This window comes from Neopsephotus bourkii, unplaced genomic scaffold (genome assembly GCF_033783945.1).
Source record: "Neopsephotus bourkii isolate Nb327-2 ecotype Australia unplaced genomic scaffold, CSIRO-AGI_Nbou_v1 NB_259, whole genome shotgun sequence".
Lineage (NCBI taxonomy): Eukaryota > Metazoa > Chordata > Aves > Psittaciformes > Psittacidae > Neopsephotus > Neopsephotus bourkii.
Genome location: NW_026900768.1, coordinates 1,484,719 through 1,506,377, shown reverse-complemented (window position 1 = coordinate 1,506,377; position 21,659 = coordinate 1,484,719). Strand labels below are relative to the sequence as shown.

Here is a 21,659-nt window from a genome sequence, read left to right as displayed (position 1 = left end):
TTCCCACAAGTCTTAAAGTACTCAAAGGAATGGGCCCATGCTGTAACAGCATTCATGGAAACTGCTGTATGTGATTACAGAATTACCAGTAACTTCCAAAGAACATAGAGGGACCATGACAGTAATAACTCTGCACTGCAGGTCCGACTTCAGTGGAGGTCTCTGAAGGCAGCCTTATCATCATGTTGCACAGTGCTTATTACATGCTTATCAAAGAGACTTGTGTGATGGGCAGAGCTAGGGTTTAAAAGTCCCTTTATGTCCCTGTCAAATGCTAGGGATGAGACCCACACTGCAGAACTTTGGAGTTCTTTTTTTAGAAAGTAGTAATACTTACTTATAAAGAACTGTTTAGAAACACCAGCTATACAGTCCAAATGTGTGGACTATCTAGACTTGGACGCCATTTATCTCAAAAAGAAAAAAGGAAGTAAAAGACTCATCAACATTGGCTTCACTGTGAATGAACTGAGCATAAACAGATTTAACTGAATATGAATAAAAACAACTAGTGTAACATTAAGATTAAGAAAATGGTAACAGTTTCTAAATTATTTTTCTTTAAGTAGTATAGTGGGAGTCAATAACTCCACTGCTATGATGAAAAATAATCATGTCATTTTCCAAAAGTTTCTTAAAACATTTCATATCTACTTTCAGTCTTAAAGTATTTTTGAGAAGCCTCTTAAACCCTGTATTCAGCTGTTTTACTGTCATCCAGCCTTGAATACTATTCAAATAAGACAGACTTCTCCCAAACCCCCCCAGCTTTTACTGCATCTCCACATCTCAGACAGACATTTACCTTTAGGAAACACCACATTTGTTCATTTAATAGTCACCAAGATTCTTTTAATTAGATCACTTTAAAGAGAGAATCAATGGTCCCAATTTATTCATGCTGAGCTTGCAATGAAACCCAACTGTCTGGAAAAAGAATAACTGGAAAAGAACTGAAATTAAGCTCTGAAAATTTGGACATTTAACAAGCCCCATTATACGCGTCTACTAATCACTGTGGGTGGAGCAGCACAGCTGCTTTGGTTGTAACTGCATTTCAAAAGTGTTCCTAGAAAGATGTACCTTCTTCTTTTCTAAGAAAGATGCGTTCTTCTATTTCTTGGCCAGCTAACATTACCTAGGTAGAGCCAGACCTCCTACAAACCTTGGAAGGCTTGTAACAGAAAAGAACCTCAAGATAACAGCCTACATCCAATCTATGTTTCTTCATGCTCTTTCTAGCACAAATAAATAAATAAATGCCCTTTGTTTGGAAGAAGGAAGAAAGGTACAAGGAAAAAGTTTTTACCTCCTTATATAGCTAAACAAAGCCAGAAAAGAATCAACCTGATGTAATGGTTTCAAGTGCAAAAAGTTTCAGACAAAGGAATAAAACCTGCCTACCTGCATCGGGAAGTATGCGCCACCACAGTGACACTGCCATCATTGCCTACAGCCACTGAAAATCATAACCTGCCTCAACAGACTACTGCTCTGCTATCACAGACTTCAGCTTTTACTTTCACATGCAATACATTTTATTTTAGTGCCATTTCACTACAGTGATTCTTTTCACAAGGCAGCCCTTGACACACTTGTTATCTGAAGGCTTAAGCAATCCTAAACCCTTAGGTTAGGTATAAAAACAGCAGCAAGGTCTGAAGCGTTCAGGCACGCTCCATGTACCAAAACCGCTTATTTCTGATGATCGGCGTGCACTTACACATTACATATAAAAGAGATGTGTCAGCTTATTCCTAGGACGAATATCCTGGCCAGATACACCCGGTCACAAGCCATTGCCGCCTTCCGCCTCACCGCTTGGGGCCAGCGGGCCGTGTGGCCAGACACACCGGTAGGAAGAAAACAACGGCTCGCCCCTTAATGTTGCCACCGCCGACGCGCAAACCGCTGCCCAGACTCGTCACCCCGGCAGACAACGGGCAGCCATGCACACACGACCGCCTAAGAACCACCAGCACCATCACTGCTCACTTCCTCACCCGTGGGGTCGATGCCCGGCCGCGGAAAGCGCCCGCCGCCGTAGCCCCGCATGAGGGGTCACAGTACGACCGGAGGCCGCGGTGTGGGGCGGGCGGAGTTGCAGCACCGGCTCCCGCCGCCTAGCCTTCCCGCCATCCCCTCCCGGCCAGACGGCGCAGACCTCGCCGCGGAGAGTCGCGGAGCGCCGGGAGGGCTCCTCCGTGCCTCCCTCCGGGCGGGGAGCGACGGGCACCAAGCAGCACTTACCCTCTGCGCGGGAGCGGATCTCGGACACCGTTTTCTGCACCGCCGGCATCGCCGCCGGGCGGGGGGTTGTGGCGCGGCCGCCCGCACCCCCTGCACCTGCCGCACGCCGGAGCGCGCCCCGCGCAGCGGAGGAGCCCGGGACGAAGGTGGCAGGTCCCGGCAGCGGCTGCTCCTCCAGCAGCGAGAGGCGGCAGATCCGCGCCCCAGCTGCGCCTCCCTCCGCTGGCGGCGCCGCTCCTCAGTGACAGCTGCGTCGCCAGCCCTCCGCGCCCGCCTGCCCCCTCCGGAACCTACCAACTCCGCCCCCCACCCGCCTCCTCGTCCCTCAACCATCTCCCGTCCGCACTGGGTCAGCCTTGAGGGGCCGTTGTGCCGAACCGGGCACTGGCACTGCGAGAGGTTTATGTCCGTTCCAGAGCGAGTAAGGGGTATCCGATGTGCCCCCCACCCCGTCACGCGGGGGGAATGGAACGCGCCGAGCAGAGAGCCACTGCCCGGCGCTAGGAGAGGGCGGGGGCCGTTTCGAGAAGACACGGCAGCGGAGTCCGGCAGAGCTCGGCCTTGGCGGGGCGGGAAGCGGTGGGGCGCCGGGCGGGGCGAGGTGGGCTGTTAGGGGCGGTGATGGTTGTCAGGGCGGTTGGGGAAGACAGCGGCCGGGTTGGGGAGGTCGGGGAAGGGAGGGGAGCGGCGGGCATCAGGCCGAGCCGTGGGGTGTGCAGAGCTGCCCAGCCTTGTAATCTGCGGGGCGGGCTCGTCCGTCCTTTGATCTCTTCCATAGTTTAGCGAGGTGTAGATAAAGCGGCGGGGAGCGGTGGGGGCCCGGAGGCCTTCGTCCGGAGAGGCAACTTGAAACATTGGTCTAAGTCCCTCATTCAGGGGGAGAGGGTAGGAGCCGCTCTCCGTCTGACAGGCAGCTTTCAAACTGTTCCCCAGCTTTTTATTTTTAACCTGTCCTTAGTCGGGAGTGCCGCAGTTTGACAGCCTGAGTCAGAGTGAAGCCCAGCTCTCCTGTGTGGGCTGGTAGAGAGGAGGTCCCAGCTGCAGGCGCCTCGGGCTGAAGCAGGGGCGGCAATTCTGTTTCCAGGCTGTTAAGCGTGACACTCGGGCGACTGCAACAGGCTGAGCGATCTTATCCCTGTCTCGATCAAAACAGCCACTGTACAAACGGGATGGAGAGGAAAATAGGAAAGGCGATAAGATTTAGGGGTAGGTTGTCTTGGCGTAATTGTGTTTTGCATCCATTTCAGTCAGGCATAAAGCATACTGACTGCCGAGAGGACGAAAGAAGTTGTGGAATAGAATAAAGCTACTATTGTCATGAATGTTGAGAGGATTTGAGGCAGACGTTCACTAAAGGCCACTATTGTCCCCCACAGAAAGTACGGAGATTACGGGTGTGAGATTGCTGCTAGTTTCTTTACAGACCATACATACGTACTGTGAGAAAACAGTATGTATCTAGTCTTAACAGCAGCAGAGTCAGTCTTTTTGTTTGATAAAATTGCATAAATTTAACCTGTATAAATTGATCAACCAGCACTTTATTCGTGGAGAAAAAAGTGAACCAAGAATATATTTTTCTTAAATCCCAAGATCAGATACCAGGAAAGAGGAAAACTTCGCTCCACAGAATAATGCATTGGGAAATAAATGCAGGGTTTTTTTAAAAGCCATGGGTCAGAAAACCTACTGGATACTCCTTTTCAAAAGGGAATGGTCTTCTGCATCATCCTGTGCAGCAATCTGTGTGGGTTGTTTGTGTTCTTTGCGTTGGTTTTTTGTGTTTGTGTTTTTTTTTTTTCTGAACCAGAAACAAAGATTGTAGAAACAACTATCTTTATGCTTTTTTACTGGAAAACCAAAATGCATGGAAAGAACATGCACTGCTTATCCAGTTTTAATAAACACTCAGTGTAGGTCAGGGGGCCATGGGCAGATGCTTGGCCAATGCAAGTTATGTTCTGTGAGAAACAGCTTTTAGTTTTCTGTTGAGATTCCACTGAAGGTTGACTGAAGCAGTCATTTTGGAGACTCAGCATATATATAACCCTCCCAGCATAAATAGGGCCCTTTCGTGAAAAGAGATCTTGTGTGGATCTGGGTTTTTTTTAATGCAATTCATAGCAGCTACACTATTGTTAAAAGGCTGCAGCCAGACTGTGAAACTCTACAAATTTATATACATGCCAGTCAACGTGCATTTTCCCATGAATCACTGCAATGATGGTGACAAATAGGATTGTCATTTAAATACACTTTTGAATCACATTTTATGTTTAAAGTGTGTTTTTTTTTGTCTCTAAGATTCCTGGCAAGTCGTGGTTATTGCTGATATCTTTAGGCAACTGGAAATTTACTCGCTTAAGTACAGAAGATACTAAACCAGTGTTGCCAAGTGCTATTTAAAATTATGAATAGTTGCTTTACAAACTGTTCGCATCACAAAGTAGCACAGCAGCAAAACTGGTGGCTTTATTTGTGGTAAACTTTTGTGTACTCTGAGTTATTGTTCACAATACCCAATTATTTTATTTTGTTTAATACCCACTTATTTTTTTTTTATATAAGAGCCTTTATTAATTTATAGTCTGGATAATGTTTGAAAAGAGATAAGGAATAAGGTTCTATTAAATCTTACCATCACTTAAGAACGTTTCCAGTTTCCCGGTTTTCATTCTACAAAGCCTCAATGGTAAGCTAAAAAGTTTAACCATTAGTTGCGCAACAAAAAGTTAATCCAGTTGTCATCCAAATGTCGGAAACTCCACAACTATATTTCATAACAATGCCCTCCACTTTTAGTGTTATGCCAGAAGCCTGGTAGCCTCTCTTCTCCTCCTCCCCCCTACAAGATCTGCCAGCAGAACCAACTGGTCCTTGTATTTATTTCTTTTCTTTGGTAACCAAGTATACGAGCTCCATCCCTTCACTTCTGTGCTAAATTCAGATTGTGTCACTCAAGCCGTTTCCATTTCTGCACACCACAAGTCTTGTTTTGCCATAAACAGGTCAGAAAAGGCTTCTGCAGTTTTTCTTAGCTGAGAGTATGCACAGTTTATACACTTGAGAGTATGCTCTGTATTTAGGGAATCCAATATTTGTTTCTGGATCATCACTTGTTGAAATGGTGAGCTAGTAGAATAAAATTATTAAAGCCCTTGGTTACAAGCCTGTTTGTATGTCAAAGATATCCCATATACTATTGCACTGTTTTATGGGTTAGACCAAGGCAGTCTATGATGAGGCCATATTATCTACCTAGTTAATCTCTAATGACTTTCAGTGATATAGAGTACTTAACCCAACTGAAATCTGTTCTTGCAAATGATATAAACACTTATTTGTTTGGAACTTTAAAGATAGAAGTTTCCATTATTTCTGATATACCAGCCATCCACTGCAGTAGCCTCCCAGAGAAAGAAATAATCTCTTTAACATGAACGCTTGTATAAACAGGGAAAACGAGCTCTGCAGGCTTGAAGTTTTCACAAACTTGACAGATATAAATATTTGCTCTATATTTTTCCTGTAATGCTATTAATGTATATGAAGTGGTGGGATTTTTCTTTGTGATATATGGCAAAAAACAGGTGGCCAGGTTACATGCAATAGTGGAAGGGAAAATTAATACTAACTGTTGCTTCTTTTCCAGAGTTGTCTGGAAAGGATTTCTGGCTTATGTCTTTTTCTGCTTCATAAGATACTGCAGCAACTGGAGGCTGTGCAGTTAATCTCAAATTTTCATTCTGATACCTTTGTATTTTAATATATTAAATATTCCCATAACATGGGAAGTTCTTAATGAAACTGTATAAATAGCTACATCTAAAATTTAAAAAGGTACAGGGAAAGAACCATTTTAGCTCACATGGGTCTAATTTTTCTATCAGCTAGGAGTATTGCTGGTATCTGTGGTATTGCTGGAGACTAAAACAGCAATGTGCTCAAAAGAGCAAAAGCACATTCTTGATTTCTTGACCTTCTTTGACCCTCTGAAAGAATAACGCAGGCTTTATGTACTGATTTTAAAATCCATTATGTGTATATCTAAGCATAAGCTGAGTCTGTCTGTGCTATGAGCAGAACAGGTAAAGTGCTTTGAAATGCTACCAGAAGCCCTTAAAATGGTGACAAGAAGTTTTATTTAAGAAATTATATGTTAAGTCATTGATATTTTCTGAACTTCAAAATCTCTCAGGTTTGTTTAATCTTCTCAGATAAATATATCTCTAAAGTAAGTTTATTTAAATTATTTGGCATTTCTCAGCTGATATTTCAACTACTCCCAGTGAATTTCTGTGTGATTTAACAGGAACCAACAAATCTTTTGTTTGCCCAAGTGTGACATCAAATACATCAACTAACCTATACTCTATAAGGAAGCAAAGTCTATCCAGTGTTCACATAAACTTACCAATATCTCACTGCAAGATATGAAGAATTAATTTGTCTTCTGCTTGGTATTTTTTATGTAATGGTACTTTGCTCTTAACTGTTCTGTACCCCATCCCTTGGGCTTAAAAATAAGTCACCTCTGGAAACAGGCTGTGAAGTTTTCATTATAAAATGTGTTTGATCTTTACAACCCAGTGTAAATTTATATTGTGTGTATCCTTTATGACTATGAAAGACAAAACTTCTCTTTCCCTGAGACAAGACATATTAATAAAATAAACCTCAAACCCTGTAAGTGAATATTTAGACATACAGAACATACCACAAAACACATCAGATAATTTAACCCCTAGGCTGATTTATAGAAACTCTAGAATGTGTTCCTGTTAGTTTCTCACTCAGTTGTAGCAGTGTCTGAGTGCATAAGCAAAGCATAGGAAAGCAAAAAAGCCCAGAGAAACAAAGCAGATCCATGGTGTAACAAATAGATGATACATCCATATATCCTTTTCTTTGTAGACCCAGCTCTACACCTGAACCTAAATGTCCTTTACTCAAATTTCCTTTATACACTGTTAGATTCACATTCAGGGCACTGGAGGAAAAAGACTTAGGGATACATAGTTCCTTAGCACAGACATGAACTCGCAGTTGTTTGGCAATGGAAATCTGCAAGGCCAGGTTCTCTAACGTGCATCCTGTAACACCATGTGTTACAAGACCTAGGTGTTCTGTTACAACAGCCCACATCAGGTAGGCTAGTTCCTAAAAAGATACAATCTCACATGCTAAAAGGAACTGTGGTACCTGGAAGCAGCTAACCTACAGATGTTCACAATAGTGCAATGCAGCTACAGTCAGTTCTTGTTCTGTTTTGTGGTTTGGCCTTGAAAATACTGTACAGATAGTACTAAATGTGCAATCAGGCGCATTCATTCTGGTCAACAAAAGTGGATGTATCAGTATTTCTTCAAATCTACCTCACTATCCTTTTCTGAGAAATATCTTGGGTTTTTTTACATGTGGAGAGAAGGGAAGTTAATTCTCTTATCTTTTCCCAAAATAGGCTTTCCCATAACTCAGTTTGCGCATAAGAATAGCAGAATTGATATAGACACAGAGAGAGGCTATGTGAAAAGAGATACTTGAGGATCTCTGCTGTCTTGATTGTGCCATACACTTTTTTAGGAGTTGATGCGCATGACTTCCGAATTCTCAACTTTGGAAGATTTCTTTTATCTTTTGAATGGATTTTAGGGTAACTTTAGGACATATGTTCCAGGATTGCATATTTGTTTGTAACTTTACAGGAATGTGAAAAAATGAGATACCTATATTATTTTTCTGAGTGTGCCTTGGGCCCTGTTGTGAGACCTTACATAAACACTTACTGGCTGCTTTCATTCCATTTATTTATGATTTGAGCTGTTTTCAGGGGAGTTTGTTTCTTGATACTCATTTGACTAGTGCCAGCCCTACTACAGTGGGGTCCTGGCCTCAGTAACAGTGCAAACAACAGTGCTTAGCCTTTCACCAGCAGTGTCCAATGTCATGCAAGGCTGGGCTGAAATGACTACCATCTTGGGCTTCCATGGTCTCAAGTACTGGATATAGGTCCACAGTAGAGATGGTTTCTTACAGGATTGCCAATACCTATCTGCTGTACCCGGAAGAGCTTATATGCTACAATGGAGTAAACAGGAAGAGCAGTCATACAAAAGCGGAGAGCTAAATGCAAATGTGAATATCTAGGTCTGTATGTGACTCTCTGTTAATCACTCACAGCTGTAGAAAATACGAGAAGGAAGAACACTACACCTGACATAAAAACTCTGCTAGAAAACAATGCAATTTGCACTCTTGGCAGATTACTTGGCATTCATAGCAGGTTCAAGGCTATTGTAGCATTCTGCAGGAATCCCTTGATGTTTGTGAAGCTGTGACAAACACACAAGCACATTGCTCAGCAGACAGAAACTGAAGGAGTTGTGCTGGTACTTTCAGTATAGTATTGTGGTGAGCAGATTTATCACACAAGGAACATGGCACAGGAGCAAGTATTGTTGGCACACGAAGAAAATGGATCAGGAAGAGTGTGGCCAACCAGATGGCCTCTTTTGTGGCTGATCACACACTTATGCAAATACTAGATTAAAACCACAGAAGAGAAACAAAATGCAGATGTTTATATGAGATTGGTTTCTTACATGAGGGCAGACCATCTAAAAAATGCTAAAAGGGCAATGACAAGTCCCGTACACAGGTCTTAATTATACAGCATGACCATTTCATCCCTCAGTTCAGTGATTACTTTAAGAAATTGATGCAAATTTAAATTACATGGCTTTCTATTGATAGCAACAGTAAAATTTGCTGCTGCTTTCCTTTATTTTATGCTGGCTTTAACACTTAATTTTAAAGATGTTACGACACTGTAAACAGGGAATAAGTGGATGGTGAACAAGGCCCCTAAAGTTTAAATTTATAACAGTTGCAGATACTTTTCAGATAAAATACTTAGATACACATTTCAGGGAGAATAAGGAAAGAGAATAGGAGAATCTCTTTCAAAATAAATGCCTCCAGTTTTCCAGGCAGTTACAAAAAGGACTTAGAAGAGATTTAAATATCTACCCGTATAGATACCACCAGGATCTGCAGTAGCAGGAATGTTCAAATGTGAGTAAGGAGAAGGAAACCATAAACCAAAAATGCATCATCAATCTGAAATCTACCCAAAGCTGAATAGATTCTGTTAAACAAAGAAATGTAGTGCATGAGTCAGCTCTGTGTTTTGGAGAGAGTGAGCAAGTGTCACTCTATCTGCTAGCAGTGCAATGGGCATTGTCAGTTGCCCTGCAGTGTAGCAGATGTGAGCTTGAAGACACATCCCCATGCCTTCTGGTGTCTCCCTGATAAGACTGCACCCAAATATGAGCAGATAGCCTTATAAGAGAGAGAAAATAGTATGTGGTGGGAGACTCCTGTGTTAACTGATCATTTAGCTGAGGAACTGCAGAGCCTTTGCAGAGATGCAGGGGATCTGCTTCATCATCAGGGGAATGCTTTATGACATTGCTCAGAAAAAAGTGAAAATAAAGTCAACTGAAACTGTGCTAGTCATGACTCTGAACATCTGAGCTTTCACATTCTCAGCACAGTCAGCATTTGACAGCCAAATCTCTGAAGGTTACACAATTTTCCAGGACAATGGGGACAGAATGTGATTCCCTCCTGTAATGGCTCTTCCCAGTATCTTCCCCAGTACCAGGAAGGCCATTACTGGTTTAACATTAAACCAAGAAAAAAAATCAAATTTCTGTGCTTTTCAGTGTCACTTCTGGATTCAACCATGTGCCAAGAAGAATGAAGTGTGATTACAGCATTGAGAACCAAAGTCAAGAAATAGTTGTGGGTAGGGAAGATAGGAGTAAGGGAACATTGTGTAAATCAAAGGAAGAGAGGTCTGGCCTGGGAGTTAAAACAATGGATAAAGTGTCTTTAGCTACCAAAGTACAGTGCTTTTGGGACATCAAGAAGCTCATGCTATCTACAGACTCATAAATGTCTGGTGTTAAACACTAAGGTGGGTGCTTGTTCTAGTCCTTGGCTAGGAGTGTCTAACTCTTGGGCTGTTTGGTTAATAATCAAATGTGTAATAACTCTCGCAACGGATAAGGTTTGACTCTTGACTGTCAGGGTACTCCTGAAGTTTACTGCTCATTTCAGCTAGCAATGCCAGGAGGATGTTAGTCCATCTGTAAAAGAATAGTTTTGGCAGTAAAGGCATCAGATAATTTAGATTTAAATCTGATAGTTTTAATGGAAAGTGAAAATAACCTGCATGATGGAATTTTTATCTTTGGCTCTAGAATGCCTTTAAAAATGTAGAAAATAAAGGTTACAAAGCCAATTTGTCACAAGTTAGAAGTCACAGCATGCTGGCTATGATAGGCTTTAGCGCATCACTCGAAACACTGCCCAGTTTAGACTTTGATCACAAATAATTTTTCTAAAGTTCCTAAAGAAGTTTCATTTTCATACTTCTTTTGTGGAGACCTTCTTTTGACATATTCCACATCCGTCAATAAAAAAGAAGAGCTCAGACAGGAATCTTGGACATGCTGAACATGACAGTCCTTTTTGCTATTGACCCTAGGAGTGCAAGGGTTCTGCCCAGATCTTTTTCAGTAGTTTTGAAGCCATCATGTTACTATCTAGTCAGTATAACAAACAAAAAACCCTGCTTCTGACTAAAAACCCAGCAGTGACATGTTATGCTGTAAAATCATTATTATAATAATAAGTATTAATCCACAATGGTCTTACTGTTGTATTGTGCAGTTTCTTTCTGTCCTCTCTAGAGCAAGGTAATGTGGGACAATTAAAAAAAGATGAAGGACAGAAGGGCAATTTTATATAAACTTTAAAAGAATGTTACTACTAATGAAGAATGTAATCATGTTGAATGTACATGACATGGAATTTTACTTTCTAGTACAGCAGAGTCTATCTTCAGCATTCATTTAGCTCTGCAGTGTCACAATAAAAAAAAGCTATGACTACCTAGACAGCAAGGCAGCCATACTATGTTTGATAAAGAAGATTCATACATATTTTGTTACAGGAGCTTTTGAGCAGCCAATGTAATGAACTAAAACACCTCACTTGCAGTTTAACTACACATTTGTTTGCACACACTTTATCTAGCGTATACCTAGTCACCCAGAGGTAATAATTACCATTATAGAACAACAGTATTTTGATTTCTGTCTCTGGTAGATTTATCTGCTGTGTCGATATTTTTGTAAGCATTTACAATGTGTATTCTTTTATGTGGGTGATAAATACAGATGGATCTGGGGAATGAGGTCATTGCTTCTGTGCTCAAAACCTTGCAACATTGGGCCCTTGTGAAATATTCTAATCATGTGCATTTATGAAATAGTTTTCTTACAGAGTGTTCTGAGCTGATGCTTTGCATGACCTTTAAACAAAATAATGTCCTTGTTCTGGGTTCACTGCAAAATGAAAACACGCAGCATGATAGGAGTCTCTGAAAAGCTCATAGATGTCCTAATATAGATGGAGTGAATGTAACATGACAGATGCCCATTCTTCAGTGTTAGGGAGGTGAGAATTCATGTTTTATTTTTGGGATGTTTAACATGCCACAAAATATCAGTCTGGTAATCAACAGTCTAACAAATTATTTAGCTCATTCTCCTTCCCTCCCTTTTTATTTACGTATCTTCACACTATAACAATTATGTACTGTTCTATTTCTGTTTTCAGAAACATAACTTGTTACATTATTATTCTGTTAAATCTCTGTATGCATGTTGTCTACTACTTTGTTTATATCTTAATAGGTCAAATTCATTTCAGATATACTGAGATAAAGGCAGTGGAATGAAATCAAATTAAATAAGCATTGACTGGCAAGTGAAATGTTAGAAAGGTATACAAGGAGCCAGATATACAATTATCCTCCATTAATCCAAAGTTATGCCTAATATCTGACTGAATGACTTGACAGAAACAAGATGATCACAGGTCTTACTTGCTGAGCACTTAGAACAAGTGGCTGTACTTTTGTACCTATCCCCAGGTGTAGCAGGTTATCTGCTCTAAATTTGAATTTAGCTGAGTATGTCAGTTTAACACATGAGACCTCAGAGGTAAAGATGGGCTTAATGTTTCTGTACAGATGGCATTACTCAAGGGTGGAAGCTTAGTAGAGTTCTTGCTACTGAAGCTGAAAATGCCAAGTTATTATCTGCATCTGTGCTGATGGTAGCTCTTCCTCATAACTCAGAAATTGTAGCTTTTATGATAGCATTGGGAATGCGTAAGATGCTTTCCAGTCCTCTGCAGAGCTCTAGCTAAACTTCCAACCAAATTTCTGGTATCACATGGGGACTGTTTTTTTTCTGTAGTATGAATGTATAGATTTTCAGCAGGACCTCTAAAAGTTCTCATGGACATTAGTGGTCCTTGGTGAATCTGCGGAGGTTTATTACCATGAGCAAGGAAGTGGTGTTTGTTTTAATCATCAGCAAGGAAGTGTTTATTTTTTGTTTTGTTTTGTTTCATTTTTTTACTATGAGCAAGGAAGTGGTGTGGTTTTTTTTGTTTGCTTTTGTTTTTGTTTCTTTCTTATCGTGAGCCAGGAAGTGAATGTCTTTTTTGACCAGCAGCAGTCACAAATTTCTGCATACAGAATTTCCTCACCTTCTGCAGTGCAGAACTTCCATGTAAGTTCTGAAAAGGTCACAAAACCTGTATCACAGTATGTTAGAGATTGGAAGGGACCTCAAAAGATCATCTAGTCCAATCCCCCTGCCGGAGCAGGAACACCTAGATAAGGTTACACAGGAAGTTCATATTGCGTGCATTATGCCTCCAGGATATGCTCTTCATTAAAATGTCATTGATACTTCCCATCATCTACATTGAATGGCTTCTGTGTTGTAGAGATCATTAAGACTATAGCCACAGTACACCAGTGCAACATCTCTCTCTGAGTCAGAGCCTAACGGCAATACAAGGTCTGCGACAGCTGCTACAGAGATCTATCTGTGACTCATCTGAAATCCTACTATGAATAAAGCACTAATACAGCATCATAGCCTATTCTGCTGGCCACAGAAAAATGCTAAATATAAGTAAATCTGTAACAGCATGCAAATATTGTGGAAGGTTGATAAGATTTCAGAGAAGTAAAAAAGCTTTATCAAAAAAGAAAAATTGAAGAGGAAATGAGAAAACCATTTTCTCTAAGTGGTCCATTTCCATTTCTCTTTTAGTTCTCTACAGATACCAACACCTATTTAGACACCATAAAACTAATCTAATGTTTATCTGAGAGAGTAGGATCATAAAATATAGATTACCAAGTGAAATCACTATTGCATCAGATGTTTGGAAATTAAAGCTAATGATTATTCAGCTTCTGGAATGTAGGACAGTATTCACTGTGAGTGAAGTTTTAACTTGTTCATCTATTGTCAGCGGCAAAGCTCTGTCAGCTTCAGCAATTCAAGTTTTCATTTTGTATCTCTTACCAAGCTGATTTAATGGATGCTAGAATATAAAGATTAGCTTCCTCTAAGCCAACAACAAAAAAAAATTGCTTTATACATTAATTCTTAAATGTTAGCCTGCTGAAAAGAAGGCTATTCCTACTCAAAGAAATACTTGCTGTAGACTTGGGTCTGGAAAAATCACTTTGTCACTTTACCCTGCAGTGCTCTGGAATAAACTGAATTCACTGCTACTGAATGTAAAGATCAGAATTAATAGAACTGAATGCCCTTTGTGCAATGTCTCAGTTTTAATAAGCTTAGTTGTGGCTTTAAAACCCACTGAGATGGTAATCTATTTATATCTCAGCAACACCAGGCACAGCTGCATTGTGCTTAGGACCCAGAGAACTGAGTGGTCTCGAGCCAAATGGAACTCTACGCAGAGCTGATTTAAGGGGAAAGTATAGTTTACCAGAGACAAATATGAGGAAAAACAGGAAAGAAAATTATTTTTTGCTGAAGTGGGTGCTTTTCTGGTTAGGTTCTTCACCCTCTGTCATTGAGGAGCAGCATGCATTCGTGCTACTGACAGCGTCCCCTTTTTATTTACTTGTTTTCTTCACTAAGCTAGAAAGCAGACATGAATTTAGCTCTAGATAATGCCTCTAATTTCCTGCAGTGATTTCCACAATTGCCTCATTACTGGTAAAATGTAGCTGATAATAGCTTTTGGTAACGTTTATAAAATTCTTAGTTTAGAACAAATGAATAGTGTTGCTCACTTTTCATTCTTCTCTAGTAAAGGGGCAAATATAGAAAACCAACTAAAACAAGTTTTAAAAATAAAAATCTATAAAATTCTGTATTATTTTAGTCATACCAAGCATTTTCTGCATAGATATGGAGAGCCATTTTAGCTGTGGAGATGAGTTGACTATAATGATTGGCAATGTCGAATCATTACTCAACATGCAGTGATAAACACAAACTGCAACAGACTCATAAATCAAAGCAATGACTCAGCATTCAGCACATGATCTTTGCCTTGCTTTTCTTTCCCAAAGAAAATGTGTCAGTGAAAAGAAACTGGTTCCTTTCTACCATAGAGAAGGAGCAGAGAGGAACACAAACCTGCTCAGGTTCCCTTGGGCTCCTTCCCCTGTTCTCGGTTCTCTCTGTGAGGTAGCCAGTAGCTTCACTCCCAGTGCTTTCGCTCTTACAGCCTTCCTCTTTCTAATAGAAACTGCATATTGCTGCCTAGAAAGAAAACTGGCCTCTGCTACAATTGCCTTGTTAAGGTGGAAAATATATTTGATATTTGGGCACCCATGTAGAGCAAAGGCAGATGCAGGCCCAGTCTAAAGGGGAAGCTGAAGAGTTGTGCTAATGTACTGCATGGTGTAAGTGTGTTGGTCAGTGCAAAACTCCACTGCTTCAAGAATGTTTGCTTGCACAAGGCTGAGACAGAAGCCATGAAAGCTGCATCCCTTTTTTAATGCCAGAAGAGTCAAGATAAACCCAAGTAGACACCTGCACTAATTAGATTCTCACTGATTCCACAAAAACTTTATCTTTACTTGGGTTTGTGATTAAATCATTCTAGGGATGGGGCTTTATCACTGAAAAAGCACCTGTTACAAACTGCATTTGACAGCTAATAAAGAAGCAGTTCTGAGCATCTCCGTACAATCTCTGACCCAAACAACAACTTTAGAATGTTTTTTTTGTATTTTTTTTTCCTGTAAAATGAGTTTGATCCAAGTCCTGTGCATGAAAGTCCTATTTCTGTGGAAGGCAAATGTCTGGTTTAATGCTGCATCATTTTTGAAAATAATATAAACTTCAAGAGAAAAAGAAAAAAAAATCTTAGTTGGCAACAATCAGGTATGTTCTATGCATAATGATGGCACAGAAGGAAAAAAGCAGTGAGTGGTCAGTTATGAAACAGATGTAGGACATTCATTCATAGCATAAAGGGGAGTACTGGGAACCCCATGAGATGCTGGTAATCACTTTTATAAGAATTAGTATAGGAAACTCATTCATTCCCCATTTCACAGCACTTACGAATTTTTCCGTTAATCCTGTCCGGGGAGATAAATGTTGCATGCTATAGGAGTACATGTCATAGTATTTATGGTACTTATTAATTTAGTTAGATGTTTGACAGGCTTCAAATCTGCTTTTCTAGAACACCAAATATTATTGTTTTAGTTTCTGTATTTTGCTTCTTATCACTGAGTTTACAAGAACCACCTCCATCTGTGTTTCTACTTGACAAGTTTTCTGAAATGAATCGATTAAAAATGATGTTTTAAAAATCTATTGTGGACATTTTGTCTCAGATACTAACAATATCTGTCAGCCACCAAATAAACACAGCTTATCTGGACTCTTTTCATGCCTTCTAACAATTAATTAGGTTTTAAATTATATTTTTAATCTAGGTCTTGTGTTGACAGTGATGTAAAGTTCGAACTGATATGTGTTTGTGAGTTGATGAAAAACAATCTGTTTGATGAGCACTCTGGCAAAGTTCTGAACAAATCCCATTACCCATTTGGATGAATAAAGTTCGTCTGGTTTTAAAGTGCCTGCTGGAGTACCATGAAGTGCCTTATGGCACAGGTTACTCCTACCTTGTATTCTGTCTCAGGGCTGCTGTCCTCAAAGCTCAATGCATTTGGCATTCCTTTTAAACCAGTCCATGTATTTCATAGAACCCCCCATTTTGGTTCTTATTTCACAATGAAATACCTAGTATGTTGGTTCAAAGCCACTATATGATTAAAATGGACATGTGGTGCTCTGGTGAGTGCCTTTCTTAGTAAAATTATGCCTTGATTACAGTGGGAGCAAAAGGGATGCAGTGAAAAGTTTGTATTACACAATGAAATGGGATATGCCCACTGCCTGATGCAATTTTTCATTTTGCAGTCCTTTACTCTCTCCCTGCAGGAGACAGCTGAGTGGCCAAAGGGCAATGACTGTGTTGGGTCTGTTTCACTGCAGCACTGCAATCGCACTGCCATCACACTGCCCCTTTGCACCCGTAGTGTGATAAGCAAACACATCTGTCAGCTGCATGATAGTAGTTAGTATGCTGAAAAAAAGACAGTAGTTTTCCCAAGTCCTTGCCTTCTGGGAGAAAAGCTGGCCTTTTCTCCACCCTAGAAACATCTCTATTCTCAGTGAGTGCTTAATCTGTCATTTTCCTCTTGTAAAAAGGTGTAAGGATGGTTCGAGATGACACAAACCCTGTCTCTGGGACAGCCAGGTGAGGTGGCTGGAAGAGTCTCTGTCAAAAATGTTTTTCTGATGGCATCACGATGTAAATGGACTAGATTATTCTGAAAATATATGGGAGAGCATGTGTAAGAGGACAGTGCTTGATAATTCTGCCACAGATTTAACCATGGAAGACTATTCAGTACTGAACTGATAATCCACCTGAAAATAAATGAAAACAAAGGATGTGTGGATGAATCTATTTTAGTGATCAGACTATTGTATTAATAGAGGATGAACACAGTCCTTGTGCTCAGGTCACCTGCACAGGCAGGTTAGCTGCCATCCCCAGTGAGGGCTGTGCACATAACAGACCAGTCCCTGCCTTGCTTGGGCTCCCTACCCCTATTTCCAGGTTCACACCTTCCTGAAAGCTTTTTCTGGATCAGTGTCAGAAGAAGGGTAAAGTTTTAATCCTCAAAATAGGGTAGCAAATAGCTTTTTGTGTATGCATATGTGCATGTGTGGGACACATGGGAGAGATGGGCCAGTATTTTTTTATGAAAACAACGAAGGAAACAGTTTCAGGTGATTTCAGGTGCCCAGGTCCCAGATGTGTTAATCGTTAGAAGCAAAAGACAAAAAGAAATGAAACTTCAAATATATTAAGTTATCAGAGATATATTTGTAAGTATTACAAAGTAACCATTCTCTGAGCTGTATATACAGCTGTGATGCTATAATTATATGTTATTCTCTGGAAAATTTTATTTCTGTGGAGAAGAGGAAGGGAATGATGGATGCTTTAATACAGCGATAGTTTTTCTCCTTGTGTTTATGAGTAGGCCTTGAGTTCTCCTCCTGGGTTTTACATCATTGTAATTCCACTTGATCTGAATCTTCCTTACATGTTTTGATTTTATGATGACATTAAGTTTATTTGGCAATGGACTTATTTTCATCCTAATTACTTTTCTTGTCTGTGGTTGTTATTTTCACAAAGTGAGACAGACTAGGGGAAAAAAAGTAACCATAAAAGTCCTAATATTTTCTTACTATTCTATTTTGCTTAACCTAGTAACTCCCCACTTCTCCACTGTGAAACATGCTGGTGATCAGTGCTGGACCTGGCTGGAAAACATCTGAGTTACCAGTTAGGTGACACATTATTAGAACTACTTTAGAGAATGCAAGACCACACAGGTTCCAGCTTCACCAACCTTATAATTTAGGAAATTTAGGTCAAACTTTATTTTCTAGAGAAGGACTGACATATTCTTAGTTTTGTTCCTACTTCATTATTTTTACTTCACCAGAACACCAGCATCTTGCTGAGTGTGTGCTTTTTGCAGAAATTCATTGCCTCAGTTACATTTCTTTGTCTCCCACCCACACCAAAGTGATATTGTACGCATCCCTTGTATTTAACGTCTTTAACATGATGTTAAGCATGCATTTGTTAACCTTGTCATATTTTTATTTATCTGAGTTTTCTCTTTTTATCTGTTGCTGTTTGGTGTTGAAGTTTAATTAACTCACCTTATGGAATACTTCTCAGATTATTAGTGCTAGCAGGGATAATAACTCATCCAGATAATCGTCTTTTTTTGCAAACTAGAGGATAGTAAGGACATTTCTTTTTCACTTAATAGTGAAATATACATTGATTTCTTCCTTTGTCACTCTAGGCCATGTGTTCCAACATGATGACCAAACCAACGAGAACTCCTATCTTACAGTTCTTCAAAAAAATAATATTTATTTATTTATTTATTTTTTCCTTACCCCTCCTCCTAGTACACAAGAGAAGAGCTGCTCAACCGATTCAATTGTTTTCCTTGGACTGCTGATTCTGCTTCCGTTTTGGGGGACACATTTAAGGTTTATATGCTGTTGTATCATTTTTTTTTCTCATTTTCTGGACTTATCTTATATGAGAACTTTTCTTTGCTCTGACAAAGTTTTTTACTTTTCATCATTTTCTTTCTTGAAATACAGTTACACACTATACCAAATGAGAAAGAAAAAAAAAATAAATAAGAGACAATAGTAAGTGAAAAATGAAAGCCTCAGTCTGGAAATTCAGGATCCCCCTGAATTTCAAGAGAGCTGATTTTGCCTTATCTCCTGGCTTTGCCAACATTGCTCTCTTATGACCTGAGATGCTGAGACAGTGCGATAACATGCATCTGTCTCTCAAATTTAATTGAACTAGTAGCCATAACACTGAAATTTAGGTTTACTTTAAGCCTTCTCTTTTAAACCAGCTACTAAATCACCCTAGAAACAATTGTCCAGAAGGCCCTGGGAATCTGATTGCACCAAGATTAACTGTCCAAACTCTTCACTCGGCAGTGCCAGTTTGAAACATTTACTGCTTCCGTCACCTCTCCCGCTCCCCTCCTCCCCGTTCCTGGTTTCCCCTCTTGCTTTTCTTTTCACATTTCAAAACCTTTGAGCACCTTAACATGAACAATTGTGGATAAAGATGATAAAAATAAATCAAATATTTTCTCCTCCCCTTCTTAAAAAAATAATGCTTTTGCAGTCGTGTTCTTTAAAGTGTCTACAGATGATCATTTCTCTGTCTTGAATTTTGAAAGGGAATAGGATATAATTTAAAATCTATTGTACATTATTCTATCAAGAGATATTCCAATTTATATTTTAATTGGGAGATATGCTGTGTAAAATAAGAAAAAACACTTTAGATAAGTTTTAAAAATCTGATTAAAATGGTTTTATAATGGTTTATATGTCATGAAAGGACAGTAATATTAGACTTACTCTTCTATTTTTGGGTGCCTAGTTTCTAAAAATACAGCAAAGTCTTCTGACAATATGACAAAGAATTGCAGTTAAATTTTTATGCCAACCTTGAAAATATGTGGGGTTATTTTTATTTTTCATTATGAAAGGTCTTGCAGAAATCATGACTTTCACAGGTACATGGTAAGCTTGTATGATACAGAAGGTGTTTTGTCAGTATTGCTGATGCCCAGCAGCACAGGAAGAAAGCAGGAGCAGACATCGTGCATTGCACAGACTCCTCCAGGATTAGAAAAGAAATATTTCACTCAACTGCCAACAGTTTCACAACAGCAGATTACTAGTGCTTGACTACAGAAGTACTGAGCCTTCTTCATTCTTTAAGGCTTATTTTGTTTTCTGTGGGAGTGGTGAAGTTTAGTTTTGGTGTTCAAATACCAGGCTCTATGCAGCACTGGATGTGTCTCTTCTGTGGAGATAACTTGAATGAGTTTATTTTTTTGGGTTAAACCAGCATAGGTGGGACTGTACACAGAGGAAATTATTTGGCTTTTGTATCCGTCTTCCTGATGGAGTGACTGCCACTGATGTTACAAGCTCTGGGGACCAACCCAAGCCTCTCCTTGCTGCAGTCTGTTTCTCTGATAGGCCCTGCATAGGGAACAGGGGGAAAATCAGTTGAAACCATTTTGTCTGTACTCTCATTTTCTCGCTTCATTTAAGTCTTTTCTGTGCAGTTATCTTACACTCAGCAGCATGGTTAGGGATTTGGTTTTTTTTTTTTTTCCTATTCAGAACAATTTTAGTAGTTCTGTTCATTTAAGTAGTTCTTTACATCTGGAAGTTGGCAAATCTGCTTCAATAAGTTCTTGAGGGGATAATAAATCTCTGTAACAATCATAACTAGAAAAACTGGAAGAATTTTTGGGTTTGTGCCCCTCATTTTTATTTTTTTGAAGAGCCTTTTCTCTTCATGTTTGCCTTACTTTTGCTATAGATTCTAATGAGAACAGAGATTGTGCTGTGCTGGGAGCTCTGTCACTAAAAAATGGAGTAGGTTTGGGTTCATAGTGATTTTACCCTATCTCTTGAGCCAGCAATAAGGGGTCTATCGTACTGAATTCCACACTTAAGTTTCAAGACAGTAATTTGTGTAAAAGTTTTCCACTTTAGTCAATAAGCACAGTTACTAGAAGTTCAGTCTTCTATGTTACTTAAACTTTCTAGACTAGCTGTTTTGTTCTGACCACCTAGTCATTCTTTGTTGGCATCACACTCACACTTCCTTTGTCTCCACTTCCCTGAAGAGACTTACTTTTAAATATTAAATCAATGTTAAGTGCTGAATAACTTGAAATGTCTAGAAAATCAAATTTTAAGTACTGATCTAAGTTATTTTCTCTATGTCAGATATTATCCATATTACTTGAAGCAGTTCTGTGCCATTGCACGTCAGGCACCACCACAGATTACTGGATTGAAAGCATGGTCTTTAAAGACAGGATGATGGGAGAGAGAAGGATGGCTGTTAGTGGTTTTTTCTTCTTTCAGCTCCCTGGCCAACGTGACACAAGGACTGCACTCCACTCTGCAGAAAGACACAGACTAATACAGGTCTATAGTCAACCTTGTGTTACTGCCTATGGTATTTCAGCTTCCTCTTTTCTCATTATTCACAATCAGCATGCAACTTTAGGCCTAATATTGTTTGTTTTAATGTACTTACTTTCCTTATGCATTATATGAAACCCACAACTGTAGACATCCCCAGGATGGTACAAAACTCCAAAGGGAGGGTTTTGCTCCTCTCTTTGGGACCTTTTTGATTTTGCTTGTTTTGTTCCAACAGAAAAATGAAAGATCCCAGAGCAGCCAGTGACCTCTTCCTTTGTGCCAGTCCTCAAATGTACCAGGCAGCAACGGAGCTGGAGGAACTTCCTCAAAATCCTGGGGGAGGGCCCGAGCTACTGCAACACAAAGTGGATGAGT

General features: G+C 39.9%; 1 protein-coding gene across 3 annotated transcripts in view; it reads right to left on the bottom strand.

Moving 5' to 3' along the window:
* Positions 1 to 2,506, bottom strand: part of ATP8A1 (ATPase phospholipid transporting 8A1) — a 114,718-nt gene extending 112,212 nt beyond the window's left edge. For all 3 annotated transcript variants that reach the window (XM_061346162.1, XM_061346164.1, XM_061346161.1), the window contains exon 1: positions 2,251 to 2,506. In XM_061346162.1, the coding sequence (XP_061202146.1) occupies positions 2,251 to 2,299 (49 nt within the window). In that variant the 5' untranslated portion in view covers positions 2,300 to 2,506. The remainder of the gene's footprint in view (positions 1 to 2,250) is intronic.
* Between the last annotated feature and the right edge of the window lie 19,153 nt (positions 2,507 to 21,659).